Source organism: Chionomys nivalis, chromosome 3 (genome assembly GCF_950005125.1).
Source record: "Chionomys nivalis chromosome 3, mChiNiv1.1, whole genome shotgun sequence".
In the NCBI taxonomy this organism is placed as follows: domain Eukaryota; kingdom Metazoa; phylum Chordata; class Mammalia; order Rodentia; family Cricetidae; genus Chionomys; species Chionomys nivalis.
The window spans coordinates 112,723,660-112,751,595 of record NC_080088.1 but is presented as its reverse complement, the minus strand read 5'-3'; the positions used below and the strand labels follow the sequence as shown (position 1 = coordinate 112,751,595).

General features: G+C 40.4%; 1 protein-coding gene across 3 annotated transcripts in view; it reads left to right on the top strand.

The window, feature by feature from the left end:
• Nucleotides 1-6,918: 6,918 nt before the first annotated feature.
• Tmem116 (transmembrane protein 116) overlaps nt 6,919-27,936 on the top strand; it is a 72,193-nt gene continuing 51,175 nt past the window's right edge. For all 3 annotated transcript variants that reach the window (XM_057764984.1, XM_057764985.1, XM_057764983.1), the window contains exons 1-4: nt 6,919-6,994; nt 7,546-7,592; nt 8,492-8,555; nt 11,278-11,409. In XM_057764984.1, coding sequence (XP_057620967.1) covers nt 6,947-6,994; nt 7,546-7,592; nt 8,492-8,555; nt 11,278-11,409 — 291 coding nt within the window. In that variant the 5' untranslated portion in view covers nt 6,919-6,946. The remainder of the gene's footprint in view (nt 6,995-7,545; nt 7,593-8,491; nt 8,556-11,277; nt 11,410-27,936) is intronic.

The window sequence follows — 27,936 nt, the reverse complement described above, 5'->3', positions numbered from 1 at the left end:
CCCAGCTCCTGGTAGCCTGGCTAGCTTATGCCCCAAAATAACAACACACAAACTCTATTCATTTAAACACTACTTGGACCATTTCTATTCATGTGTGTAGCACGCCAAGGTGTGCTTACCAGGAAGATTCTAGCCTACATCCATCCTGGGTCGGAGCTTCATTGCATCTGCCCCAGAGAGCAGAGCTATCGAGTCTGAGCTCACTTCCTCTTCCTCCCAGCATTCTGTTCTGTTTACTCCACCCACCTATGTTCTAACCTATGAGGGCCAAGCAGTTTATTTTTTAACCAATGAACTTCCTCCATCAAAGATGTCTCTGTCAATTCTTGAGTTTTGGAAGTTGCTTACAATGCACCTCCTATTTACTTAGGTAATATTATATCCTTCTGGGGTCTTTGAAGAGTGAAGATAGTTATAGGTTTTTTTTTTTTTTTAGTTATGATAAAAGATAAATTAGATATGAAACTTTAGATTCACAAAGAAATACTGTTACTGTAATTCTTGCTTGATACCTATTTTGTTATATGTAATTTTACTATGTTAAAGATAAAACATCCGCCGGGTGGTGGTGGCGCATGCCTTTAATCCCAGCACTCGGGAGGCAGAGGCAGGCGGATCTCTGTGAGTTCGAGACCAGCCTGGTCTACAAGAGCTAGTTCCAGGACAGGCTCCAAAACCACAGAGAAACCCTGTCTCGAAAAACCAAAAAAAAAAAAAAAAAAAAAAAGATAAAACATCCCTTTTTATTTAGACAGAAAAGGTGAGATGATGGGGGATTTCCCCTCTGTATGCTATGAATAAGTTTTATTACCAGTGGTTAATAAAGAAACTGTTTTGGTCAATGGCTTAGCAGAGTAAAGCCAGGCAGGAAATTTGAACAGAGATATATAGAGAGAAGGTTGAATCAAAGAGATGCCATGTAGCTTCCCAGGAAGCAAGAGGTAACAAACCACAAGCCTCTTGGTAAAATATAAAATAATACAAATGTTTTAACTTAAAATATAAGAACTAGCTAGAAATATGTCTACCTGTTGGCAAAATGGTGTTATAATTAATATAATTTTGGTGTGATTATTTGGATCAGGGTGGCTGGGAAACGAACAAGCAGTCTCCTACTACAGAGATCCACCTGCCTCTGCCTCCCAAGTGCTGGGATTAATGGTGTACACAACCACTGCCCAGCAAAACATTGACATTTTTGACATTGCTCATTTCTGAGTATATGAATACTCTGGGTATGCCCCATTAGAATGGCTATCCAAAAGTGCTTTTCTGGTTGTGGTTAGTATGGAAGGCTTAACATTTTTTCCATTTTCATAAGTGTGTGTGTGTGTGTGTGTGTGTGTGTGTGAGAGAGAGAGAGAGAGAGAGAGAGAGAGAGAGAGAGAGGTGTATTCTTATTTATGTGAGCACATGTGGGTGTGCATGCAGAGGCCTGATGTTGACGTCAGCAGTCATATTCTGTCTCTATCCTATCCACTGAAGCAGGGTCTCTCACTCTAACCTAGAGCTCGCTGATAAGGCCAATCTTGTTAACCAGTTTGCTCTAAGGATTCCCTGTGTCCATCTGCTGGAACTATAGGCAGGCTGACATGCACACCTGGCATTTAGGTGGGTTCTGGGAGTCTGAATATTGGTTATTAAGACTTGTGAAGTGAGCTCTTTACTTACTGAGCCTCCTCAGCTATAGAAGTAGATTTCCCCCCCACCTCTGGATATCCTTAGAACTCTTTATGTAGACCAGGCTGGCTCAAACTCACAGAGAACCCAGAGATCTGCCTTCCTCTATCTCCCAAGTTCTGAAATTAATGACATGTACCACTATACTCTGATAGAATTAGATTTTGGAAGAAGGGAAGGAAGTAGATTGGTTGGAGGTGGTATAGTGACACCTTTATTATGAATTGCATTGCAAAAGTAATTGTTGTAACTGCTTTGAGTGTTGCCCTGATGTGGAAAACCTAAAGGCTCACCCTGGCTATTCCGTGGAGGTTAAAAGGAGGGGGCATGCTAATGGGTGTTGTAATATTAAGTCCAAATGCAGACGGTGGAGCGCCATAATGGTATAAGGTTTTATTTTGGGGGAGGTTGTGGATGTAGTTTTGTGGTTCTACTGAAGTTTGGGTTTTGCACTGTTTTTTCCTTGGACTTTCTTAGTAGCTATGTGACTGTAGAAACAAATGAGTTTGAAATGGGAATAATTACAGTCATTGCTAATGTTTGGGTTTTTATTGGTGGTGGTTTGAATAAAAATAGACCCCATAGGCTCATAGGGAGTAGCACTATTAGTGGTGTGGCATTGTTGGAGGGAGTGTGTCTTAGTCTGTTCCTGACGCCTTGGGATCCAGATGTAGAACTCTAAGCTCCCTCTCTAGCACCATATATGCCTGAGTGCCGCCATGCTTCCCACCATTATGACAATAGAAACCTAGCCAGGCAGTGGTGGCGCACGCCTTTAATCCCAGCACTCAGGAGGCAGAGGCAGGCAGATCTCTGTGAGTTCGAAGCCAGCCTGGTTTACAAGAGTTAGTTCCAGGACAGGCTCCAAAGCCACAGAGAAACCCTGTCTCGAAAAACCAAAACAAACAAACAAACAACAAAAAAAGACAATAGAAACCTAATTAAAGCCGGACGGTGGTGGCACACGCCTTTAATCCCAGCACTCGGGAGGCAGAGGCAGGCGGATCTCTGTGAGTTCGAGGCCAGCCTGGTCTACAAAGGGAGTGCCAGGACAGGCTCCAAAGCTACAGAGAAACCCTGTCTCAAAAAACCAAAAAAAAAAAAAGAAAGAAAAAAAAAAAAAAGAAACCTAATTAAGACAGTGGTGGTTTGTTTTGTCTTTTGAAGGTTTCTATTTGTTGAAGTGCTGACAGTGACTGCGGGAAGGGTCCTGATGCAGAATGACATATCCACTGGCGAGGATGAGAGTCATGTTTACTGCCTGGGCCTCATTTATGCGGATTCAGAACCAGGAAGTGAAAATGCACACAGATAGATACTTTAGTTTTGCCCACAGGTCAGGTGTACCCAGAATCTCCATACTGTAAAGATTCATGTGACCCCAGTGAATTCTACAAGAATCACAAATCATGTGCTGACCAAATTGTATGGGTTCCGGTTAGGCTGATGTCTCCTAGGAGAGCACTGAGCTATAGCCAGGCCTGGAGACTGACTTGTCTATGCACCGTGTCAAGGACACAAACAGATCATGCTGTTTTCACTAGTGGCAGAAGCTCTTGGAAACAAGCCTGCTTTAGCCTGTGGAAAGGAGGTGGCTGAAGAATTCTACTTCTCACCAGTGTTACTGAAGAACATGAATGTAGATGCTGGCCAGGGTTTATTTGTGCAAGAAATGACCTTAATTGTAATATAATATAAAGTGTTATTGTTTTTTGAGACAGGATCTTTATAGGTAGCCCTGGCTGTCCTGGAACTCACTGTGTAGACCAGGCTAGCTTTGAACTCACACATACCTGCCTGCCTCTGCCTCCAGAGTGCTGGGTTTAAGGTGTATGTCACCATGCCTGGCAAAGGTTGTTATTTTGTTTTGTTTTGTTTTGTTTTTCGCGACAGGGTTTCTCTGTGGCTTTGGAGCCTGTCCTGGAACTAGCTCTTGTAGACCAGGCTGGTCTCGAACTCACAGAGATCCGCCTGCCTCTGCCTCCCGAGTGCTGGGATTAAAGGCGTGCGCCACCACCGCCCAGCAAAGGTTGTTATTTTTATATTATGAAATTTCTCACATGCTACTCTGCCCAAATCCCAGATACACTCAGTATAGTTATTCTGTCCAAAGAGAACATTTTAGCCTGGTATGACTTTTTAAAATACCTCCCTGGTGATATGCAAGATATTAATTAGTATGGCTATAGGATAGGGCCATTTCAGGCTCCCTCTCCTCAGTTGCCCAAGGATCTAGCTGGGGACATCTCTCCATGGACACCTGGCGATGGAAGAAGCCAGAGACAGAGACCCACATTGGAGCACTGGACCGAGCTCCCAAGGTCCAAATGAGGAGCAGAAGGAGGGAGAACATGAGCAAGGAAGTCAGGACTGCAAGGGGTGCGCCCACCCACTGAGAGGGTGGGGCTGATCTAATGGGAGCCCACCAAAGCAAACTGGACTGGGACTGATGGAGCACGTGATCAAACCGGACTCTCTGAATGTGTCGGACAAGGAGGGCTGAGAAGCCAAGAACAATGGCACTGGGTTTTGATCCTATTGCATGTATTGGCTTTGTGGGAACCTAGTCTGTTTGGATGCTCACCTTCCTAGACCTGGATGGAGGGGGAAGGACCTTGGACTTCCCACAGGGCAGGGAACCTTGACTGCTCTTTGGATTGGAGGGGGAAGGGGATGGGGGAATGGGGAGAGAGGGAGGGAAATGGGAGGAGGGGAGGAGATGGAAATTTTTAATTAAAAAAAAAAAACCTCCCTGGGCAGTGGTAACACACACCTTTAATCCCAGCACACAGAAGACAGAAGCAGGCAGATCTCTGTAAATTCAAAGCCAGCCTGGTTTACAGAGTGAGTTTCAGGATAGCCAGAACTATACAGAGAAACCCTGTCTTGAAAAACAAAAACAAAAAAGTGTGGAAAAGACTAAAATGTTAACATATGTGTTTGTTAGGGTTTCTGTTGCTGTGAAGAGACACCATGACCACAACAACTCCTATAAAGGAAACATTTAATTGAGATGGTGACTCACAGTTCAGAGGTTTCATCTATTATGACTGTGGCAGGACATGTAGCATGCAGGCAGAAATGGTGCTAGCTACAGCTTGATCAGAAGGCTCAGGAAGTAGTCTGTGACACTAGGAGTAGCTTGAGCATAGGAGAACTCAAAGCCCACTCCCACAGTGACACACTTCCTCCAACAAGGCCACAACTACTTCAGCAAGGCCACACCTCCTAATAGTACTACTACCTTGGGGGACCATTTTCTCTTGAACCACCATATTCTGCATCCTATAAGATTATGGGAACCAGTCACATTCAAATTACCATAGCATAGATGTTTATACATAGAAATCACTTAAAATTTGGCCATCATTACCACTGTAAAGCTTTCAGGCTAGGTATTGTGGCTCAAATCTGTAATTTCAGCACTCTGGAGGCAGGATTGTCACAAATTCAAGGTCATCCTAGGCTACATAGCAAATTCAGGCAAGGCAGGACTGCAGTCACAATGAGATCTTATTTCAAAACAAGGACAAAAACACTAACAGCAACAAAACATCATGGACACTTGTTAGTTTAATGACTTCCTGTTATGTAGATGGATATATAACATGCAGTACCCATTATGGTTATTGAACATACATGCACCTGAACTTGTTATAGAGCTTCTTAAAAAAAAGAATGGGGCTTGGCTGGGGCAGCTGTCTGTCGTGTACAAACTCCTGGGTTCAATCTCGGAACCACACACGAAGATAAACACAAGTCAACAGCAGAACTTAAATACAGAGGCAAAAACTGAATATGACTGATATCACTGAGTTTGGGTTAGCCTTGTAGCAAAAGAAGGCATAGTTCTGTTTACAAAGGAACTCCAAGGAGAAAGTGTACAAGCACACATAGAAGCACACACAGGCTTGTGTGCAGGAAGGTGGCATAGATACTTTAGCAGTATGCCAAAGGGAAAAGTTCTCTGAACAATCTGAGATTTGTCTTGAGTAACAGAAGTATCTTTTGTTGAAGAGCATTTTCTTATCACGCAGTGACACTGTCATTAGTCTCTTCACCCTCAGTAGGGAGACATTATCAAAGACCTCCAAATGTTCCCAAGACTCTTCACTACCAATCTTTACTTGTTTAAGACAAGTTATTCTGTGAAATCTTCCACTTAAAATGTCTGGTTTTCCATGCAAGACTATACTCTCACTCTAATATGAACACCATATATTAAAATAGTTTCAGCCATGCAAGTGTTTGTTACAGTATGCAAGAGCTAGGATGTAGCTCAGTGGTCAGCATGCTTGTGTGACATTTGGCAGGCGTTAGGCCCAGTCCCAGCCCTTAGACACAAGAGGTGTTTGCTGAACACATGAAAGTATAGTTAAAGTAGTGAGCATTCTTGTGATTTCTCTCTCCCAGGCTCTGTCAGAATCCTCCCAAATATTGTCCATGTGCTGTCCTATACGTCGTTGCCCTATTCAGACTGTTTCCTGGAGCTCAAACATTTCCCCCTGTGTTATAAGCTTCTGGAAAGCTCTATCTTGATTCTTTTTTATCTTTGTGTTTCCTATAACACATTGATTTATACAAAATTGATTACACATGCTAAGTAAATGGCATGATATAAAATAGTATTTAATATGTTAATATTGAATATAACAAATATAATGTCTTCTCTCACTGGACAGTGGTGGTGGAAGTGGCACACGCCTTTAATCCCAGCACTCAAGAGGCACAGGCAGGAGGATCTCTGTGAGTTCGAGGCCAGCCTACTCTTCAGAGTAAGTTCAGTGACAGCCAGGACTATATAGAGAAACCCTGTCTCCAAGAAAAAAAAAAAAAACTATTCTCTTCTTGATTTTCACTATTACTAAAACTTTGTTAATCAAGTGTGCCACCTTTTTCGTCATTCTGTCCCTAAATGGGTAAGTTTTAACAGGCCTCTGTTTTACTCCATTTTTCCTTTTTCTTTTTTCCTATTCTATTTCTTTTTTGAAATTTTATCTTTTTACTATGAAATATACTCTCTCTGCTTTGTATTGCTCCTGCTTCTTGCTCCTTCTTAAAATTTCTAATGTTTCTTACAACCTGGTTTCTTCTGTCACCTGCTTTTTCTGTTTTTGTCCTTCTCCTTGGCCCTTCCACCTCCTGCCCTTAAGATTCAGGGCAGGATTAGATGGGGTGGAGCCCAGCTGAGACAGGGGTGGAGCTACTTGTTAGGAGCCTGGCTGAGAAGGGCCTGGACTGGAGAGTTGCTGGGACTGAAGTCCTTATGGACCTTCCACTGGAGACTGGCCGTCTGGACGGCAGATGGGACCCTGTAAGGTCAAAACTGGCCGTCCTCCCTCGCTTCTGCTCCTTTCTTCCAGTCTGTTCCATGTCTTATTCACAGTGGCTCTCTCCATACTAATCACCTTTTCCCTCGTCATTTCCTCCTTGTCTCTCTTTAACTTTGTCAGTCAGCTTCAGTTAGCATTCTCTTCCTGCCATCTGTTTGTCCTCCCTTAGACCTTAGCCTTTCCTCTCTCTCTGTCATCTTCTTCTTGTAGTTTTCTCAACTTTGCTCTCGCAGTCAGTCACTTCCCGTTCATTGCTCTGTTTCCTTTAAAATTTTACTGTTTAAGGAGTTGGGTTGGGAGCAACAAGGTCCTGCCTTCCCACAGGTCTGCTCAGATTTCACTCATTCCCAGACCTGGAGTGGATTTGAGGGTCTGTGCTGAAGAGAGATGGTTAATAAACACCGGAACGGAAGTCAGGTTGAACATTAAATGTAGGATATTGACCTCTCTCTCTCTCTCTCTCTCTCTCTCTCTCTCTCTCTCTCTCTCCTCTCTCCTCTCTCCTCTCTCCTCTCTCCTCTCTCCTGTTTAGTTTTTTCCTGCAGTACAGTGGACACAGTTTGTCACAGCTACTCTGAGGTATGTTTTTGAGTCTCATATCACATGACTTGAAGTTGCATTGGCAGACTAGAGAGCTGTGCAGCTTTCTATGTCTAGCTCCTGAGGGTTACATTTGACTTTTTAGTTAGAAATTCTTTTCTATGTTGATATTTTCTCACTAGTAAAAGGTCCAGGGGCTAGGAAGATGGCTTAGTAGATAAAGTTCTTGCTTCCTAAGCATGAGAAGCTGAGTTGGAATCCCCAGCACTCTCATGAAAAGCCAGCTGTGTTGTTACCTGCCTGTTGTCTCAGACGTGAGAGACAGAGACAGAAGCTCTTTGGGGGGCTGCTGGCTAGCTGGTCTAGCAGAATCTGGGAGCTCCAGGTTCAGTGAAAGAGCATGTCTCAAAAAATAAGGTGGAGAGTGATAGAGGAAGACACTGACATTGACCTCTGGCCGCCCTCCTTTGCTGGGTCACCACACCTACTCCGATTCCCAGGGGAAGCAAGAATTGGAGTAACAAGAAGGAGGGAGGCACTCATCTGAAATGAGTGGGCAGCCTGTCAGCAGGACTGGTGCGGACCAGCATCAGCACTCAATCACCTCAGCACTGCATGTGTTCAATGCTGCGAGGAAAGTGAACATGGCTGCTCGCATCTAATCCCAGCACTTAGGGGACTGAGGCAGGAGGATCACTGTGAATTTGAGGCCAACTTGGTGTACAGAGTGGGTTCAGGGCATCAGAGGCTACATAGTGAGAGAAATTGGAATGATAATGAAAAGATTGGCATGCATCTAGACAAGGAGAGCATGAAAATTCATGAAATACTCTAAATTTAAAAATATGTGTGGTATATTTTAAATCAGTTATGCAAATAAATAATAAAACCAGAGTCTTATCACTGTATTGTAATAGCCAATTGTCTGTGTCTCTCAGTGTTATAGGTTCAAGTTCGCTTATCACTTATGCTGTGTTCCAGAACCCACAGATGTCTGCAGAGGTGAGAGTGTCTTTCCATTAAGTTTGAACTGCTGGTGATTTAGCCTCTAAAGTAAGTGCCAGGAAAGCACCAACTATGCACAGTGGGAGAATTCTGTGATTTACTAATACGTCCCTAATTATAATAGATGGGCAGTCCTCTGGGCAGGACTGCAAGCTGTACCTTCAGTTTCTAGAGGTTAGCTATTAAGTGTGACCCTCTTTGTACTGTGAATTGTTAAGGTTAAGGAAGCTGCTGTCTGAAGCCTGGGGCCTGTCTTGATGCTAAGTGTGGTAAGGCCCTCCCTCCAGGTGAGCAGCTTTCTTTCTTTTTCTTTTCCTTTTCTATGATTTTTTTTTCTTTTCTTATTTTTTTTTCTCAAGATAAGGTCTCTCTATATAGCCCTACATGTCCTGGAGCTCACTCTATAAACCAGGCTGTTCTCAAACTCAGAGCCACCTGCCTCTGCCTCCCCAGTGCTGGGGTTAAAGGTGTGCACCACCACGGCCAGATTAGGTGAGCTTTCTGATCATGACTTGTGAGAACACTGGAGTGGCCAAGAGGCAGTTCCAAGTCTTGTTTGCTTGAAACATACTTGTTTGCTGGTCCCATACTATTCCTAAGCAATTATATCTTCATTTTGAAAAAAGAAAATACATCCTTTATAAAAATAATCACACCAAGCCAGGTGGTGGTGGTGCACGCCTTTAATCCCAGCACTCGGGAGGCAGAAGCAGGCGGATCTCTGGGAGTTCGAGGCCAGCCTGGTCTACAAAAGCTAGTTCCGGAACAGGCACCAAAGCTACAGAGAAACCCTGTCTCGAAAAACCAAAAAAAAAAAAAAAAATTAATAATCACACCAAAATGTTCAAGTTTAAGACCTTCCTGCTGGACACAGTGAGACTCCATCTCAGAATAAGACACATACATGCCAACATGTACTCTGGTGCCTCTCCCCTCCCCCCACTTGCACTCATGAAGTGTTAGCAAGAGTGGTCTACTTGCCAGCTCAATAAAGACTTTAAAGGACAGGGAGAAATTATTGCTGTAATCAGACTGAATGGCTCAGAATTAGCCACAGTGTGGTTTAATGTCTATGCTGGAGAGCTGTTGGATCTGGAAAACCATCAAGATTGTGGTTTGGCACAGTTCACACTTGAGGAAACTGCAGAGGCCCAAGATTAAGTTACACACCAAATAGCAGAGCCAGGCTTTTCAGAAGACCAAGTCTCTCCGAAGTGAGCAAATACAATATTTTTTATAGTCTAGGTATATTCTCTCGGTGCTTTAAACCCTAAATATTTCTTTGATAATCTTGTTATGAATCCCAGGTAGTCTTGCTGTAGTCCAGGTAGCTTCAGATTCTTGGTTCTCTGCCTCTGTCTGCTGAGCACGGTGATCACCAGCCTGTTCTGCCTCACGTGGTTAATACATGTTTCAGATTGTAAGTCAGCTTGTTAAGTTCCACGGGGAAATCAGTAGAGAATAAGATGCATTTAATTTATACATCCATTTAGAGAGAACTGCCATTTTATGGTTTTTTTTTTTGTTTTTTTTTTTTTTTTGGTTTTTTGAGACAGGGTTTCTCTGTAGCTTTGGTGCCCGTCCCGGAACTAGATCTTGTAGACCAGGCTGGCCTCGAACTCCCAGAGATCCGCCTGCCTCTGCCTCCCTAGTGCTGGGATTAAAGGCGTGCACCACCACCATCCGGCCTATTTTATAGTATCTTACATCCACGATTACTACATATTTCTTAGATTTTCTCTGCTGTATCTCAATAAACATATTTCTTCTGTAGAATAATCAGAAAAGAACTGGGTGTGGTGGTGCATGCCTTTAATCCCTGCACTCAGGAGGCAGAGGCAGGTGGAAGCCAGCCTGGTCTACAGAGTAAGATCCTGTCTCAAAAATTAACTAAATAATAGAGAGTGGAAAAAAAAAAACTAATTGGGACCATGGAGGCACAAAGATACCAAAACATAAGCAGTCAGGGGCTCAGTGAATAAGAGCACATGCAAGAATGAAGCCCTGAGTTCAGATCCTAGCACTCAGGTAAAGGGTGTGCTTGGCCATGTGCATGGCTGTGCACAGTGCTGTGTAGGTGGAGACGAGGACCACTGGAGTTGCTGGTTATCAGTCTCTCATAGATTCAGTGGAAAACCCTGTCTCAGAGGAACATGGAGAGTGGTAGAGCAGCCCTCCTCTGTCTTCATGTCCATGCACAGAGCACATGTAATACATGCCACACTCACACAGATACGTACAAAACCAAGAAAATATGGAGACTTCATCAGTATAGTCAGAAGGCAGAAGAAACCATATCGATCATACTGGATTTCTCTCACTTTTAAGTCCTCAACTACATGTGTAAACATGTAGCTCATGACATCATTATCTAACTTTAGAATATGTCGGCTGTGCATCCCTAGTGCTTTTGCTACAGTTCTTCTGTAAATCTTTCATCTCCCCATTCTAGCTTTGGCCCCTGTGGCTGAGGAAGGAGTGTTCCTCTGAGTGAGAGTGCTGAGCTCTTCACAAGCTCTCTTACTCCAGGACTTTGAAGATCTGGTTAGAGATCCCTTCCTGTCGGGAATCTTTCTTTACATTATCAATAGTCAAACAGTTGCAGAGGCCCTGGCAGAATGACACCAATTTTCAACTCAAAGCATAAAATATAAAGGTAACTTATATTTTTTTCCTAGCTACATCACTTACTGAATTAAGATTTTGTGATTTTTGACAGATAAAACCACTCTTATATCTGAGCTTTTCTGACCTGCTCCTGGGAATTTGCTGGCTTATAAAAGCACTTCTCTATGGAACTTCAACACCCCACAAGGACAGCATCTGCTATAACCTACAGACAGTCGAGGAGGTGAGCATTCTTAGACTCCAACAACACTGTGCAAGGATGGTGGATTCAGATAAGTACCATTCAGCTCAGAGATGATCCATTATGGAAATACAGACACATCATCCACTGTTACACTTTGATATGTAGCACAAATAATAAAAACCCAGAGAAAGATGATTGGGGTTCAACCCAAAGATCAGAAAAAGCAAAACAGCCAAACCAAAGAGAGGTAGATAGTTCCTACCTCTGAGAAACCCTCTAACTGAAAAGTTTCTGCCTCATCCTGCCTTATATTCCTCTCTAGTGCTGGAATTAAAGGCATGTGACTCCCTAGTACTAAAGGTGTGAGCCACCACCACCTGGATCTGTTTCTGCATTGATCTTGTGTAGCTCAGGGTAGCTTTGAAATCACAGAGATCCATCTGCCTCTGTCTCTCAAATCTTGTGGATTAAATCTGTGTACCACCATTGCCTGTCCTCTAGTGCCTTAGTTTTACGTTTTGCTCTTCAAGAAAGCTTTATTTATAAAACATAAATAAAATGTCTCTATATTTCCACTTTTTCTCTAAAATAAAAAGGCTATAACTAATATCAGAAAAACTATATACAGTAGGTACAATAATTGTATACAATATATACAAGCAATAAATACATTAACAATTGCATTTGACAAATTTAGAGAAAATACTCAATATCTATCCTATCTTGGTGAGTCCAAAATCTTGTACCTAATTTACTTTGTATCATAACTTGCATTATCGTCCAAAATTATCTTTTGATATCTCTCAATTTTATATACTTTATATTTCTTTAGTGAATTTCTTTTCTGAGATTCGTAAACAATTAAAACTATAACTATCTAGTCTTCAACTCCCTCAGAGACCCAAGAAGGAAATAATATTAAATGAGTAAGCAAGAAGTGTAAGCAAGTGACTTCTAAAAAATGTGAGAAATGACAGAAACATCTGGCTGCCTGAACAGTCACCCAGTGTTCCTCTGCAATGTTGGGGCATCCATCTTTGGCCTATAGGCCTAGAATATCTAAAAGACTTTTCTATGAAACAGGGTTTTTGAAGGACCAGCTTGTCTGAGCAAGGGTTGTCATTCACTCTTCTTTTGTGTCCTGCTTGTCCCATTAGGACAGTATACTGTCAGCAGTTGAGGAAAGGATATTTTTCTTGCCCAGTGGCTTACTTTTGCCACAAAGAAAGTAAATTCCATGTGGTGTTTCTTCGATGTCTATCATCTTCTCTGAAGTAGATTGGTGCTGCCAGGATCAGACATGTCTCATTATCTTAAAAAAAGAAAAAATAATCAATGTTATTAAAATATCTTAAATGCCATATTCTGTAGATCTGTGAAGTGTTTGAAGATGACCTGTCTATTTAATATAAATCTTTGTTTGACATTGAAAGCATACTTAATATGACTACAAGTTTGATTGTAACTGGTGACTAATTACTAACCTGCATTTCTTATTATCCTAAATAGTTGGTAATAATAACATCCAATGACTAGAAAATTGCATTACATTGTTGAATGAGCTGTATAGGTATAATACCTTGAATGAGAAACGTATGTGTAGTCTGTTTTAACAAAATTAATCTCAAATTTCTATCAATATACAAAATTAGTATACAGTATATCAAGTTCAATCCAATATAAAACATTTAAAACTAGTAGTTGCTTTCTAAAAGTAGATTCAATAATCCATCTTTTTTAGGCTGGAGAGATGACTTAGAGGTTAAGAGCATTGCCTCCTCTTCCAAAGGTCCTGAGTTCAACTCCCAGCAACCACATGGTGGCTCACAACCATCTGTAATGGGGTCTGGTGCCCTCTTCTGGCCTGCAGGCATACACACAGACAGAATATTGTATTCTAAATAAATAAATAAATATTTTAAAAAACAAACAAACTCCAAAACCACAGAGAAACCCTGTCTCAAAAAAGAAAAAAAAATCCATCTTTTTATCTTATCTATATTACCCATTTTTTCTTTTCAAAGTAGATTCTACCCTTTTATTCTATCATATCTGTATCTTGTTTTTCTTTTCAAAACAAGAACTCTGCATCTAATCTCCTTTGTTCAAATTTCCTCCTGATCATAAACAATAATAACAATAACAACTGGTAACCAATCCCCCTAAACAGTGACAAATATTCATATCCCAATGAATGACCAAAAACCACCCACCCCACCTCTTGGGAATGTGGATGCCATATTCTTAAATTTACTTCCTGCTGTCTGGGGGTGACAGCATCTTTAAGGGATCCTGAAAATTTTTGGTTAATTGTAAAATTCTAAGAGAGGTAGCTTTATTATTTGTTCTCCACTCTCTGCATAATGCGAAAGTGCAGGGCTTGCCTAGTCCTGGCTAGAGTAGTCTATTAATCTCGATCATCTTAGCTAGCCACCTTGAAATTGTTCTGACCAGTTTGTATTCCAAAAACTGATCTTTAGGTGCTGTTTTTCAGCTTAGTGGTGTTAACATACTCCTAGAGGAGTCAAAGGTCACAGTTAGGCATGCTCATGGTTCAATGCAGAAAACTGATAGAGACTGAAACCCGAAATAATCATGTACAGAAAGGTAGATGAAATCTTTTTCTAGAATTAGGTCGTATTCTATATGACCATTAATGTCATAACAAATATATATGTATATATAATCTTATACCTTAAGAAAAGGTGTTAAAGAGTCAATATAAAACCAAAGGATTATGAGATTAGTAGCAATAAAATAGTCCTTAAAATTTTGCTTTTCTTCTGTCCCATATCAGGTGGCTCTTCTGATATGAGATGGAGATTTTGGATTTCACTTTATTAAGCATACTTGGTTTTAGAGAAGGAGAGAGCCACAATCCAACTCCAAAGTCAGCTTTAATCTTTAACTAGACTGGGACTATAAAAGACCATTTGTATTACATGTCTGTAGAGAACAGCAGAAACAAACATTTGGGAAGATTTACAAAGTTTTATCCTGTTGGAAATGTGATATACCAATAGACCAACTTTTTTTCTTGAAACATTTTTTTTTCTCGATGATTTGTTCCTTTTCTTCAGATGTCTGGTTTGTCCAGTAGTCTTCAGATTCCATAGCTGGATACCTTTATTCTCTTGAAAAGACAGTAAACAGGGGCTAGAGAGATGACTCAGAGATTAAAACCACTGACTGTTCTTCCAGAGGTCCTAAGTTCAATCCCCAGCAACCACATGGTGGCTCATAACTATCTGTAATGGGATCTGATGTCCTCTTCTGGTGGGTGTGTATATACATATTTAATAAAGAAATCTTAAAAAAAAAAAAAGACAGAAAACAGAACCCTTCCCCAACCCTAACTTTGGAGAGATTCTCTTTCAGCAAGTTATATCTGATAAAATGAAAACCATTTGTTAGTTTTATAGGATAGTACAGATTAAAAGGCCAAGATGTTTGATGAACTATCATCTCTTCTATTTAAACAGTGTCTCTTGTTCAAATCAAATGTTTATGTTTGGTGGTATCCATAACTTTTTTCTCTTATAGAAACTAAAGTAAAACCCCTTTGCCAACATATACATGTCCTGGTTTCCATTTTGAGGTCAGTACATCTTTCAAGTATATTGGATGATTTAATTCCGTAGTTTTTTCTACTATCCAATGTCTCTGCAGCTGTTGTTCCTTTCTCATTAGCAGTTAGAAAATTTAAAGGTAACAAAGTATTGTGCAATCTATTTCTGGGGTCTTCATCATCCCTTTCTGTTTGACATATCCTTTAGAGTTTGATTTGGTCTTTCTAAAACTGCCTACTCTGTAGTATTGTGTGTTATAGATGTAATATGCTTTATATTATAATAAGCAAAAAACTGTTTCATTTTCTTAAAGACATATGCTGGAGCATTGTCTGTCTTTATTTGTACAGGTATATTCATGATGACCATAACTTCTAGCAAATATGTGATTACTGAATTAGCCTTTTCCAAACTCAAAGCAGTTGCCCATTGAAAATCTAAATTGATATCAATGTTGTAGTGTACATATTTTTGTTTTCCAAATTCTACAAAATGGAATGCATCCATCTGTCAGATTTTATTTCTCTGAGTACCCTTTGGGTTAATTCCTGCAGGTTGTGGTGTTTGATTGTATAAAGAACAAATAGGACATTTCGTTATAATTTCCTTGTCATGTTGCCATGTGATGGAGAAGTCTTTTTTAAAAAAAACCTTTGCTATTGACATGATGTTTTTATGAAATTCTGAGGCTTTCCGCACATTTCCAATCAATAATTGATTAATTTCTGCATTACCTTGTGCTAGAGGACCTGGCAGACCCGTATGGGATCGGATATGATTATATCTTGTACCTGAATGAATAATGAAGTCAATTCTGTATCAATATGCTAAACAACTCTTTCTTCATATTGCAAATCAGTAACTATGTTGAGAGATTCTTTAAAATCCCTTAGTACCATGAGAATAGAATAGCATATAATTCTGCCTTTTGAACAGAATCATAAGGTGCTTTTTCCACTTTACTTAAATTTTATGATTTGTAACCTACCTTTCCTGGTTTATTTGCTTTAGTATAGAATGTAGGGGCTCCAGTTATTGGTGTGTCCTGTAAAATGTGAGAAAGGGTCCAATTAGTTCTCTTAATAAGTCAAATTCTCAGCCGGGCGGTGGTGGCGCACGCCTTTAATCCCAGCACTCGGGAGGCAGAGGCAGGCGGATCTCTGTGAGTTTGAGGCCAGCCTGGTCTACAAGAGCTAGTTCCAGGACAGGAACCAAAAGCTGCGGAGAAACCCTGTCTCGAAAATCAAAAAAAAAAAAAAAAGTCAAATTCTCTCGCTTTTGGGATAGTTGTTGTCAGTGTCTCCCAAAAAGTTACTAGAAGCTCTCTGCCAGCGTTCACTTTCTTTCCATAATTTGTCAATTTCATCACTATCACTAGTAAAAGGTACTATAATTTCTGCTAGGTCTATTCCTGCTAATTGGCAAAGTCTCAATTTTCCTTTTATATTTAACTCAGAGACATTTTCCACATACGTTTATAAGTTTCACTTGGTTTATGTGGTAAAAGGACCCTTCTCAGATAGTATCTTTCTTCTGCATTAAAATTCATATAGGAGAATGTTTGGAGGGTAATATGACCAGAATGCAGTTAAGATTCGGTTTCACATGATCCACATGTGCCTTCTGTAATTTCTCTTCAATCAAAGTCAGTTCTCTCTCTGAACTTCAGCTGATAATTCTCTGGGTCTCTTTAAGTCATTGTCACCATCTAAGGTGTTGTTTAAATTAATCAGGTCATCAGGATCTATCCCAATAGTGCACTGTAGCTGGGAAATGTCCCTTAGCAATGTTTGGAAGTCATTAAGAGTCTGCAGTCAATCTCTCCTAATTTTCACCTTTCAGGGTCTAATTTTTTGTAAACCTATTTTATACTCTACATATTGAATAGAATCTCTTCTTTGTATTTTTCAAGAGCAATTTGTAATCCCCAGCAAGGCAAAATTTTCTTTACTTCTTCAAGCATTCTCTCTGTAGTATTTACATTTGAATCAGATATCAAAATGGCATTCATGTAATGGTAAACTATAGATTCAGGAAAATGCTTACGTATCATTTCAAATGACTGACTTACAAAATATTGGCACAGGGTGGGGCTATTTAACATTCCCTGTGGGAGAATCTCTCATTGATATCATTTAGCAGGCTGAGAATTATTACAAGTAGGCACTGTGAAGGCAAATTTTTGTTTTTTTCTTGTAAAGGTATAGTGAAGAAGCAGTCTTTTAAATCAATTAATATAAGGGCCATCTTTTCAGCAACAGAGAAGGCAAAGGAATGCCAGACTGTAGAGAGCCCATTGACTGAATCACCTTATTAACAGCTCTTAGATCTGTTACCATTCTCCATTTTCCAGATTTCTTTTTAATACCAAATACAGGATTATTCCAAGGAATAGTTGATTCTTTTTTTTAAAAAGAAAAAAGATTTATTTATTAAGCATACAATCTACTGCTGGCAAGGAGGGCAGCAGGTCTCATTACAGATGGTTGTGAGCCACCATGTGGTTGCTGGGAATTGAACTTAGGACCTCTGGAAGAGCAGCCAGTGCTCTTACCCTCTGAGCCATCTCTCCAGCCTCCTAGTTGATTCTTTAATATGCTGAGCATCTTGTTGCTCCTCCACCAGCTATTTTAAAGCCTGCATTTTCTCTATTGTTAAAGGTCATTGCTTAACCCATAGAGGTTTGTCTGTCAACCATTTTCTTAAAATTCTTTTTATACATTTTTTATTGATATTTATTGAGCTCTACATTTTTTCTTTACTCACTTCCTTCCTCTCCCCTCCCCACTTAAACCCTCCCTCAAGGTCCCCATGCTCCCAATTTACTAGGGAGATCTTGTCTTTTTCTACTTTGTGTTTCCCATGTAGATTATACCTATGTAAGTCTCTCTTAGTGTCCGCATTGTTGTCCAAGTTCTCTTGGACTGTGGTTTGTAAGCTAGCTTTCTTTGCTTCATGTTTTAAAACTACCCATGAGAGAGTACATGTGATAAATGTCTTTCTGTGTCTGGGTTATTTCACTCAAAATAATGTTTTCTTTTTCTTTTTTTTTTTTTTTTTTGAGACAGGGTTTCTCTGTAGCTTTGGTGCCTGTCCTGGAACTACCTCTTGTAGACCAGGCTGGCCTCGAACTCACAGAGATCCGCCTGCCTCTGCCTCCCGAGTGCTGGGATTAAAGGCGTGCGCCACCACCGCCCGGCTGAAAATAATGTTTTCTAGCTCCATCCAGTTTCCTGCAAAATTCAAGATGTTGTTATTTTTTTCTACTGTGTAGTAGTATTCCATTGTGTAAATGTACCACATTTTCTTTATCCATTCTTCGATCAAGGGGCATTTAGGTTGTTTCCAGGTTCTGGCTATGACAGACAAAGCTGCTATGAACATGGTTGAGCACATGTCCTTGTGGCACGATTGAGCATCCTTTGGATATATACCCAAAAATGGTATTACTGGGTTTTGAGGAAGGTTGGTTCCTAATTTTCTGAGAAATCTCCACACTGACATCCAAAGGGGTTGTACCACCTTGCATTCCCACCAGCAATGCAAAAGTGTTCCCTTTTCTCCACAACCTCTCCAGCATAAGTTGTCATCAGTGTTTTTGATCTTGGCCATTCTTATAGGTGTAAGATAGAATCTCAGATTTGTTTTAATTTGCATTTCTCTGATAACTAAGGATGTTGAACATTTCTTTAAGTGTCTTTCAGCCATTTTAGATTCCTCTGTTGAGAGTTCTCTGTGACCAATTTCTTGAGTTCTTTGTATATTTTGGAGATCAGACCTCTGTCTGATGTGGGGTTAGTGAAGATATTTTCCCGTTCTGTAGGCTGTTGTTTTGTCTTGTTGACTGTATCCTTTTCTTTATAGAAGCTTTTCAGTTTCAGGAGTCCCATTTATTTATTTATTTATTTATTTATTTATTTATTTATTTATTTTTTTGGTTTTTTTTCGAGACAAGGTTTCTCTGTGGTTTTGGAGCCTGTCCTGGAACTAGCTCTTGTAGACCAGGCTGGTCTCGAACTCACAGAGATCCTCCTGCCTCTGCCTCCCGAGTGCTGGGATTAAAGGCGTGCGCCACCACCGCCCGGCAGGAGTCCCATTTATTAATTGTATTAATTTATGAATTGTGGCTCTGTAGTAGAATTTGAAGTCAGGGATTGTGATGCCTCCAGAAGTTCTTTTATTGTACAGGATTGTTTTGGCTATCCTGGGTTTTTTTCTTTTTCATATGAAGTTGAGTGCCGTTCTTTTGAGGTCTTTGAAGAATTTTGCTGGGATTTTGATGGGTATTGCATTGAATCTGTAGATTGCTTTTGATAAGATTGCCATTTTTACTATGTTAATTCTGCCTACCCAAGGGCATGGGAGATCTTTCCAACTACTGGTGTCTTCTTTAATTTCTTTCTTCAAATATTTAAAGTTCTTTTTTTTTAATATTTATTTATTTATTTATTTATTATGTATACAATATTCTGTCTGTGTGTATGCCTGAAGGCCAGAAGAGGGCGCCAGACCTCTTTACAGATGGTTGTGAGCCACCATGTGGTTGCTGGCAATTGAACTCAGGACCTTTGGGAGAGCAGGCAATGCTCTTAACCACTGAGCCATCTCTCCAGCCCATATTTAAAGTTCTTGTCATACAAGTCTTCTACTTGTTTGGTTAGAGTTACTCTGAGATATTTTATGTTATTTGTGGCTATTGTGAAGGATGTTGATTCTCTGATTTCTTCCCCAGCCCCCCCCCCCTTTTGGTTTTTTTGAGACAGGGTTTCTCAGTAGCTTTGGAGCCTGTCCTGGAACTAGCTCTTATAGACCAGGCTGGCCATGAACTCACAGAGATCCACCTGCCTCTGCCTTCCCCCTCCAAAATTGCTGGGATTAAAGGCATGCGCCACCACACCCCAGCTTCCTCAGCATTTTTATCATTTGTGTACAGGAGGGCTACTGATTTTTTTGAGTTAAGCTTGTATCCTGCTACATTGCTGAAAGTGTTTATGAGTTGTGGAATTTCCTTGGTAGAATTTTTGGGATCACTTATGTAAACTATCATATTATCAGCAAACAGTGAGAGTTTGCCTTTTTCTTTTCTGATTTGTATCCCCTTGATCTCTCTTTGGTGTCTTATTCCTCTGGCTAGGATTTCAAGAACTATATTGAATAGATATGGAAAGAGTGGACAACCTTGTCTTGTTCCTGATTTCAGTGGAATCGCTGGGAGTTTCTCTCCATTTAGTTTGATGTTGGCTGTTGGCTTGCTGTATATTGCCTTAATTATGTTTAGATATGTTCCTTGTATCCCTGCTCTCTCCAAGACCTTTATCATGAAGGGATATTGTATTTTGTCAAAAGCTTTTTCGGCATCTAATGAGATGATCATGTGGTTTTTATTTTTCAGCTTGTTTACATGGTGGATTACGTTGACAGATTTTCGTATGTTGAACCATCCCAGCATCTGTGGGATGAAGCCTACTTGATAATAGTGGATGATGGTTCTGATGAGTTCTTGGATTTGCCAGTATTTTAGCATCAATGTTTATGAGTGAGATTGGTCTGTAATTCTCTTTCTTAGTAATGTTTTTGTGTGATTTGGGTATCAGTGTAATTGTAGCCTCATAAAAAGAGTTTGGCCATGTTCCTTCTGTTTCTATTGTCTGAAATAATTTGAGGAGTATTGGTATTAGTTTTTCTTTGGAAATATTGTAGAATTCTGAGCTGAAACCATCTGGTCCTGGGCTTTTTTTGGTTGGGAGACTTTTGATGACTGTTTCTATTTCTTCACCAGTTATAGGTCTGTTTAATTTGCTTATCTGGTCTTGATTTAATTTTGGTAAGTGATATTTATCCAGAAAGTTGTCCATTTCCTTTACATTTTCCAATTTTGTGGAGGACAGGTTTTCAAAATATGACCTGATGATCCTCTGTATTTCCTCTGTGTCTGTTGTTATATCCCCCTTTTCATTTCTGATTTTGTTAGTTTAGATATTCTCTTTCTGCCTTTTGGTTAGTTTGGATAAAGGTTTGTCTGTTTTGTTGATTTTCTCGAAGAACCAGCTTTTTGTCTCATTGATTCTATGTGTTGTTTTCTTTGTTTCTATTTTGTTTATTTCAGCTCTCAATTTGATTATTTCCTGCCATCTAGTTCTCTTAGGTGAGTTTGCTTCTTTTTGTTCTAAAGTTTTCAAATGTTCTGTTAAATCACTAGTATGTGATTTTCCAGCTTCTTTATGTAGGCATTTAGTGATTTGAACTTGCCTCTTAACACTGCTTTCATTGTGTCCCATAAATTTGGGTATGTTGTGTGGTCATTTTCATTGAATTTTAGTAAGTCTTTAATTTCCCCCTTTGTTTCTTCCTTGACCCATTGATGATTCAGGTGAGCATTGTTTAATTTCCATGTGTTTGTGGGTTTTCTGGAATTGGTATTGCTGTTGACTTCTAGTTTTAAAGCATGGTGATCTGATAAGGTACATTGGGTTATTCCAGGTTTTTTGTATTTGTTGAGGTTTGTTTTGTTACAGAGTGTGTGGTCAATTTTTGAGACAGTTCCATGAGGTGCTGAGAAGAAGGTATATTCTTTTCTGTTTGGATGGAATATTCTATAGATGTTTGTTAAGTCCATTTGAGTCATGACATCTGTTAGTTCTCTTATTTTTCTGTTCATTTTTTGTCTGATTGACCTGTCCAGTGGTGAGAGGGGAGTGTTGAAGTCTCCCACTATTAGTGTGTGGGGTTTAGTGTATGATTTAAGCTTTAGAAGTGTTTCTTTGACATATGAGGGTGCCCTTGTATTTGGGGCATAGATGTTCAGTATTGAAATTTCCTTTTGATGGATTTTTCCTGTGACTAATATGAAATGACCTTCTTTGTCTCTTTTGACTGATTTTAGCTTGAAGTCTATTTTGTTAGATATTAGGATAGCTACACCAGCTTGTTTCTTGGGTCCATTTGATTGGTATATTTTTTCCCAACTTTTTACTCTGAGACGATGTCTGTCTTTGAGGTTGAGATGCATTTCTTGTATGCAGAAGCAGGATGGATTCTGTTTTTGTATCCAATCTGTTAGCCTGTGGTGAGTTGAGTCCATTTACATTAAGGGATATTAATGACCAGTGATTGCTATCTCCTGTTAATTTGGCTTTCAACATTGATGATGTTAACTTGTGCATTTTTTTCTTCTTCGGGATTTGCTGTAATGAGATCATCAACTGTCTGTGTTTTTGTTGGTGTAGCCGTCTTCCTTGGGTTGGAATTTTCCATCTAGTATTTTGTGTAGGTCTGTGTTTGTTCCTACGTATTAGTGAAATCTAGATTTGTCATGGAATCTCTTGTTTTGTCCTTCTATGGTGATTGACAGTTTTGCTGGGTATAGTAGTCTGGGCTGGCATCTTTGGTCTCTTAATGTCTGTAAAATGCTTGACTATGACCTTTTAGCTTTCATTGTCTCCACTCAGAAGTCAGGTGTAATTCTGATAAGTCTACCTCTATATGTTACTTGGCCTTTTTCCTTTGCAGTTCTTAATATTCTTTCTTTACTCTGTATGTTTAGTGTTTTCATGATTATGTGGTGAGAGGACTTTTTTTTGCAGCTAGTCTATTTGATGTTTTGTAAGTTTCTTGTATCTTCACAGACATATCTTTCTTTAGGTAGGGAAAGTTTTCTTCTATGATTTTGATAAATAAATTTTCTGTGCCTTTGAGTTGAACTTCTTCTATACCTATTATTCTAAGATTTGGCCTTTTCATGGTGTCCCATATTTCATGGATGTTGTGGGTTCAGCTTTTGTTAGATTTAATGTTTTCTTTAAGTGATGAGTCTATTTCCTCTATTGTATCTTCAGCACTTGAGATTCTCTCTTCCATTTCTTGTATTCTGCTGTTCATGCTTGTGTTTGTCGTTCCTGATCTTTTTTTCATGATTTCTGTTTCTGTAATTCCTTTGGCTTGTGTTTTCTTTATTGTTTCTATTTCAGTTTTCAAATCCTGGATAGTTTCTTTTATATGTTTGATTTCTTTTTCTTGGTTTTCTTTAAGTAATTTGCTAATATCTTCCAATTTTTTGTTTGTCTTTTCCTCAATTTCTTTTTACTTATTTATTTTTATTTTTATTGAGGGAATTTCTCATTTCATCTTTAAGAATTTTAAACATTCTCTTGAAGTTATTTCTTAGCTCATTTTTTTCTGGTTCATCCATATTTGGTTGTTCAGGTCTTGCTGTTGTAGGGTCTTTAGGTTTTTACTGGTTGCTCTTTGTGGTGTAGCATGTGGTCTTACCTTTCCTACTCATATTTCCCTCTAATAGGTGTGGTTGGGGCTGTCTGAGATTCTATTGAATAATCTTTTAGGTGCCAGTGATTCCAAAGCTCAGATGGTTGTGCCTCATGGTACAGTCAGAGTCACAGTTCTAGCTACCCCATTGGTTATTCCTGTTCCAGAGATAGCTCAGTACTTGCTCTGCTCCCTTGGAGTTTGCTGTCTCTGGCCTACTTTGGCCTAGGAAACTGGTTTTGATCTGTTTCTGTAAATCTTGGTCTGGATCTCCTCCTGCAGAAGTCCTTGGCTTGGAGTTGGACCTGTTCTGGTGGAGATCACTGACTCTGAATCTAGTCGCTGCCTCAGTCCTGATCTGCCAGTGTTCTGGGACTGGGTTGGTTCCTGGGACTGGATTTGCTTATTTCTTCTGCTCCTGGTGGAGCCTGTTTCCTCAGGCCCTCTCTGTCCTAGGTCTACATGTACATATTATATGAAAATGCATGGTAATGGGGAGATATCACAGCTGTTATTGCAAAAGCAAAATTACAGATGAAAGCCACAGTTTTCTGAGTCAGTGGCCCTGCTGGCTTTACCAGGCAGAGTTCCTCCATCTGAGAGTAATTTCTCAGGTGGGTTGACATCCGAATTATCCATTGCTGTAAGTTATAATTGTGTCGTGACCCACACTAGCTCATGATAAACAGTCCTGATGTGCAACATTGGCTCTATACATTTATGCAGAATGTGATGGCAACAGGAACATGATCTAGATGACACCATGTCAGGGCGGGACAATGCTGCTACTCAATACTGGCTTTCTCCCTCCCCCTCCTTCTTCCATCCCTGCCCATGGGACAGTGACACACACATGCAGGATGAGTCTTCCCCACTCAGATAAGTACACCTCACCAGCTCCTATATGATTCTACATCCAACAAGTTAACAACATTACCTATTACATCAAGGCACACACTTGATGAGACCATGTAGGTTGAGAGACTAACTTCTGGACAGTTCACTTCTCCATCTCTGACTTCCATCCACAATCCACCTTCTGGTCTTCATTTTTTATAATATTTCTAGATCATGTTCTGTGTGTGTGTGCATGTGTGTGTGTGCACATGCTCTCATGTGCATATGCAGTTACATATGTAGAAGTCAGAGAACCATATTCAGGAGTTGGGTCTTTTCTACCTTGATGGGTTTCTTAAAAGAACATGGTTGCAGCAGCAACGTGATTCGAAGACAGCTTGTTCTCATAATGCCAGGGAGATATAATGTTGACATTTACCTGAATTTCTTCCTTTCCTTCCTCCTTCCATCCTTGCCCATTGTCTTAGTGTTCTGTTGCTGTGATGAGACAACAAGAACACCTCTAAAAGAAAGTGTTCAATTGGGGTAGCTTACAGTTTAGAGGTTCAGTCCATTATCAGCATGGCAGGACATGGTGGTGTGCAGGCAGACATGGTGATGGAGAAGTAGCTGAGAGTTCTACATCCAAATTCATAGGCAGCAGGAAGAGAGAGATACTGGGCCTGGCTTGAGCATTTTTTGACTGTTTTTTTTTTTTTTTTTCAAAATGGTTTCTCTGTGTTGCTCTGGCCATCCTTGAACTTCCTCTGTAGACCAAACCTCCCTGGAACTCAGATCCACCTGCCTCTGCTTACCAAATGCTGGTATTAAAGACTTGAGCATTTGAAACCTCAAAGCCCATCCTCAGTGACACACTTCCACCAACAAGGCCATACCTCCTAATCGTACCACTCCCTGTTGGCCTATGGGAGCCATTTGTTTGTTTGCTTGTTATTTTTTTTCAAAACAGGTTTTCTCTGTGTATCAGCTCTGGCTATCCTAGAACTTGCTTTGTAGGCCAGGCTGACATCCGACTCCCAGAGATCTGCCTGCCAAATGTACACTCAATTTCCACTGTGTGAAAGTGCTGCTTTTCTAGGAAAGTTATGTGACATGCCAAAGAACTTGATGGTTCCTAGACTTTATAATTTTGCAGATGAATAACAATAAAATCCCTCCAGGCAATGGTGGCATACACCTTTAATCCCAGCACTAGGGAGGCAGAGGCAGGAGGATTTCTGTCCGATTGAGACCAGCCTGGTCTGCAGAGAGAGTTCTAGAATAGGCTCCAAAGCTACAGAGAAACCATGTCTCGAAAAAAAAAAAACCCACACAAATAAAAATAAAATAAAATCCCTTGGAGGTGATATAAGTGGCGCATGTCTTTAATCCCAGCACTAGAAAGGCAGAGGCAGGTGGATTTCTATGAATTTGAGGCCAGCCTGGTCTACAAAGTGAGTTTCAGGACAGCCAGGGCCATTGCATAGAGAAACCTGTCTCAAAAAGCCAAAAAGGAAAAAAAATTATTATTTATAAGATAAATGTCATTTGAAAAAGAGAAACTTGCTACTCGGTGGTGGCACACGCCTTTAATCCCAGCACTCGGGAAGTAGAGGCAGAGGCAGGCGGATCTCTGTGAGTTCGAGACCCTGCCTGGTCTACAGAGCTAGTTCCAGGACAGGCTCCAAAACCACAGAGAAACCCTGTCTCGAAAAAAGAAAAGAAAAGATAAAGAGAAACTTGGTAAAAATATAACCTCAAAGATAGTGGTTCTTGGGCTGGAGAGATGGCTCAGAGGTTAAGAGCACTGGCTGCTCTTTCAGAGGTCCTGAGTTCAATTCCCAGCAACTACATGGTGGCTCACAGCCACCGGTAATAAGACCTGGAGCCCTCTTCTGGGCCGGACGATGTATGCATAATGAATAAATAAACCCTTAAAAAAAAGTGCTGGAGAGACAGCTCAGTGGGGAGAGCATTTATTCTTGCAGAGGACCAGGTTCCATTCTCAACACAGGGTGGCTCTCAACCTATAACTCCTGCTCCAGGGGATCTGATACTCTGTTTTGGCTTCTCAGGGATCAAGCACAAATGTGGTGCATGCAGAGTGAAGGCAAAAAACACACATACACATAAAATAAAAGTAAATCTCTAAAAAATAAATACTAAACTTAGCCCTATTAGAAACCCATTATTATTGTGGACGCATTTCTGTGTGTTCTTAGACCGGCTTCATTATCAGCCAATGAATGTTGTTCTTGGGCTAGGCTGCTGAAGCTTCAAGAAGTTTCTTCCTTGATTTTCCTTCTCTGCCTGGATGAACAAGGGTTGAGACCTGCATCAGAGCACTGGGCTAAGCTCCCAAAGTCCAATTGAAGAGTAGGAGGAGTGAAAATATGAGCAAAGAGGTCAAGACCAGTTTGCCTGAGCTAGTGGGAGCTCATCAACACCAGCCAAACTGGGAAGGAACAAGCATAGGACCAAACTGGTCCTTCTGAATGTGGTTGTCAGTTACATGGCTGGGACAGACTGAGGGGCCACTGGCAGCAACACCAGGATTTATCCCTACTGCATGTACTGGCTTTTCGAGAACCTATTCTCTTTGGATGGAAACCTTGCTCAGCCTAGATATAGTAGGGAGGGCCTTGGGCCTTCCACAAAGCAATGTGCCTTACCCTCTTTATGATTCGATGGGGGTGGGGCGGGAGGGTATGTGGAGGAAATGGGAAGAGGAGAGGGAGTGGGAACTTGGATTGGTATGTATAATGAAAAAAGATAGTTTGTTTTCTTTTTATAAAAAATGAATAAGAGGAAAGAAAAAAGAAAAATAAATAGACTTGTTCATCTTGTGTTTGCATAGCTCAATCATGTGACTGCTGTTCCTGAACTTGACTCCCCTAGTGGAAGGCTGTAATGGAGCTCAGAGCTGTGAGGGTACGTGCTTGGCCAAGCTGGAGTACTCGAGGCCACTTCACCCGAGCTGGAATAGAAGAAGTTGACATTTACTCAGAGCTGGGCTTCCATTCCAGATCTTACTAGGAAGCAAAGTCTCTCAGATAACCAAGCCATCAGGAATAATCTTTGTTTTTGCTTAATAGAATATTTGGGGTTTTTAAAGGGTTATTTCTTTTGTCAGCCTCCAATCAGTAAACAGGTTTTATCGTGCCAAAGTCACATATGAGTGAGTCCTTGTCCTTACCTGCAGCGTCTACTGTTTCATGGTCTGTAATACTGAAGGGTTCTCACTAGATAGCTGCTTGCTTGTTCAAGCTGGAGTCAGGAACAAATTCTGTGTCTTTTCCCAAAGGGCCTCAGAGTGCTGCTCTGCTCAGACTTCTGTTTGGCAGAAACAGCTGCTGTTAGAAACAAGAGCAGGGAACAGTGATAACATCAGAAATGCCTTCCAGCGTGTCTTTATTCTTGGGTATACTGGACTGAAATGTCCAGTTTCTATTTCCTCAAAGAGCATGCCTGTCACATACTGTAGAGATGTCAGTTTGGGTTGCAAATGACATGATGTTTGTTGGTTAGAGTTAAGGTTTAGAGTCTTCAGCTACATAGCCTCGAGAGACAGAGGCAAGCAGATCTCTGAGGTCGAGGCTACCCTGGTCTACAGAGTAAGGTCCAGGACAGCTATGGCTACATGGAGAAGCCCCATCTCAAAACAGCAGAAATTAAGTTTTTTTTTTTTTTTTTTAAAAAAAAAAACCTTCATGATGACAAGTAGCCATGCACTTTCTAGTCATTCTAAAATCTCTGAGTCATAGTTTTCTTACTTACAAGAGGAGAAATGATAGATTCTTAGGGTAGCAGTGACGTTAGACAAAAGCTGAAGAGTTAATGATCTTTGCTTGTTCTAGCACCTGTCTGACCCCTTGGGCTTACTTCTCCTAACTCTAAG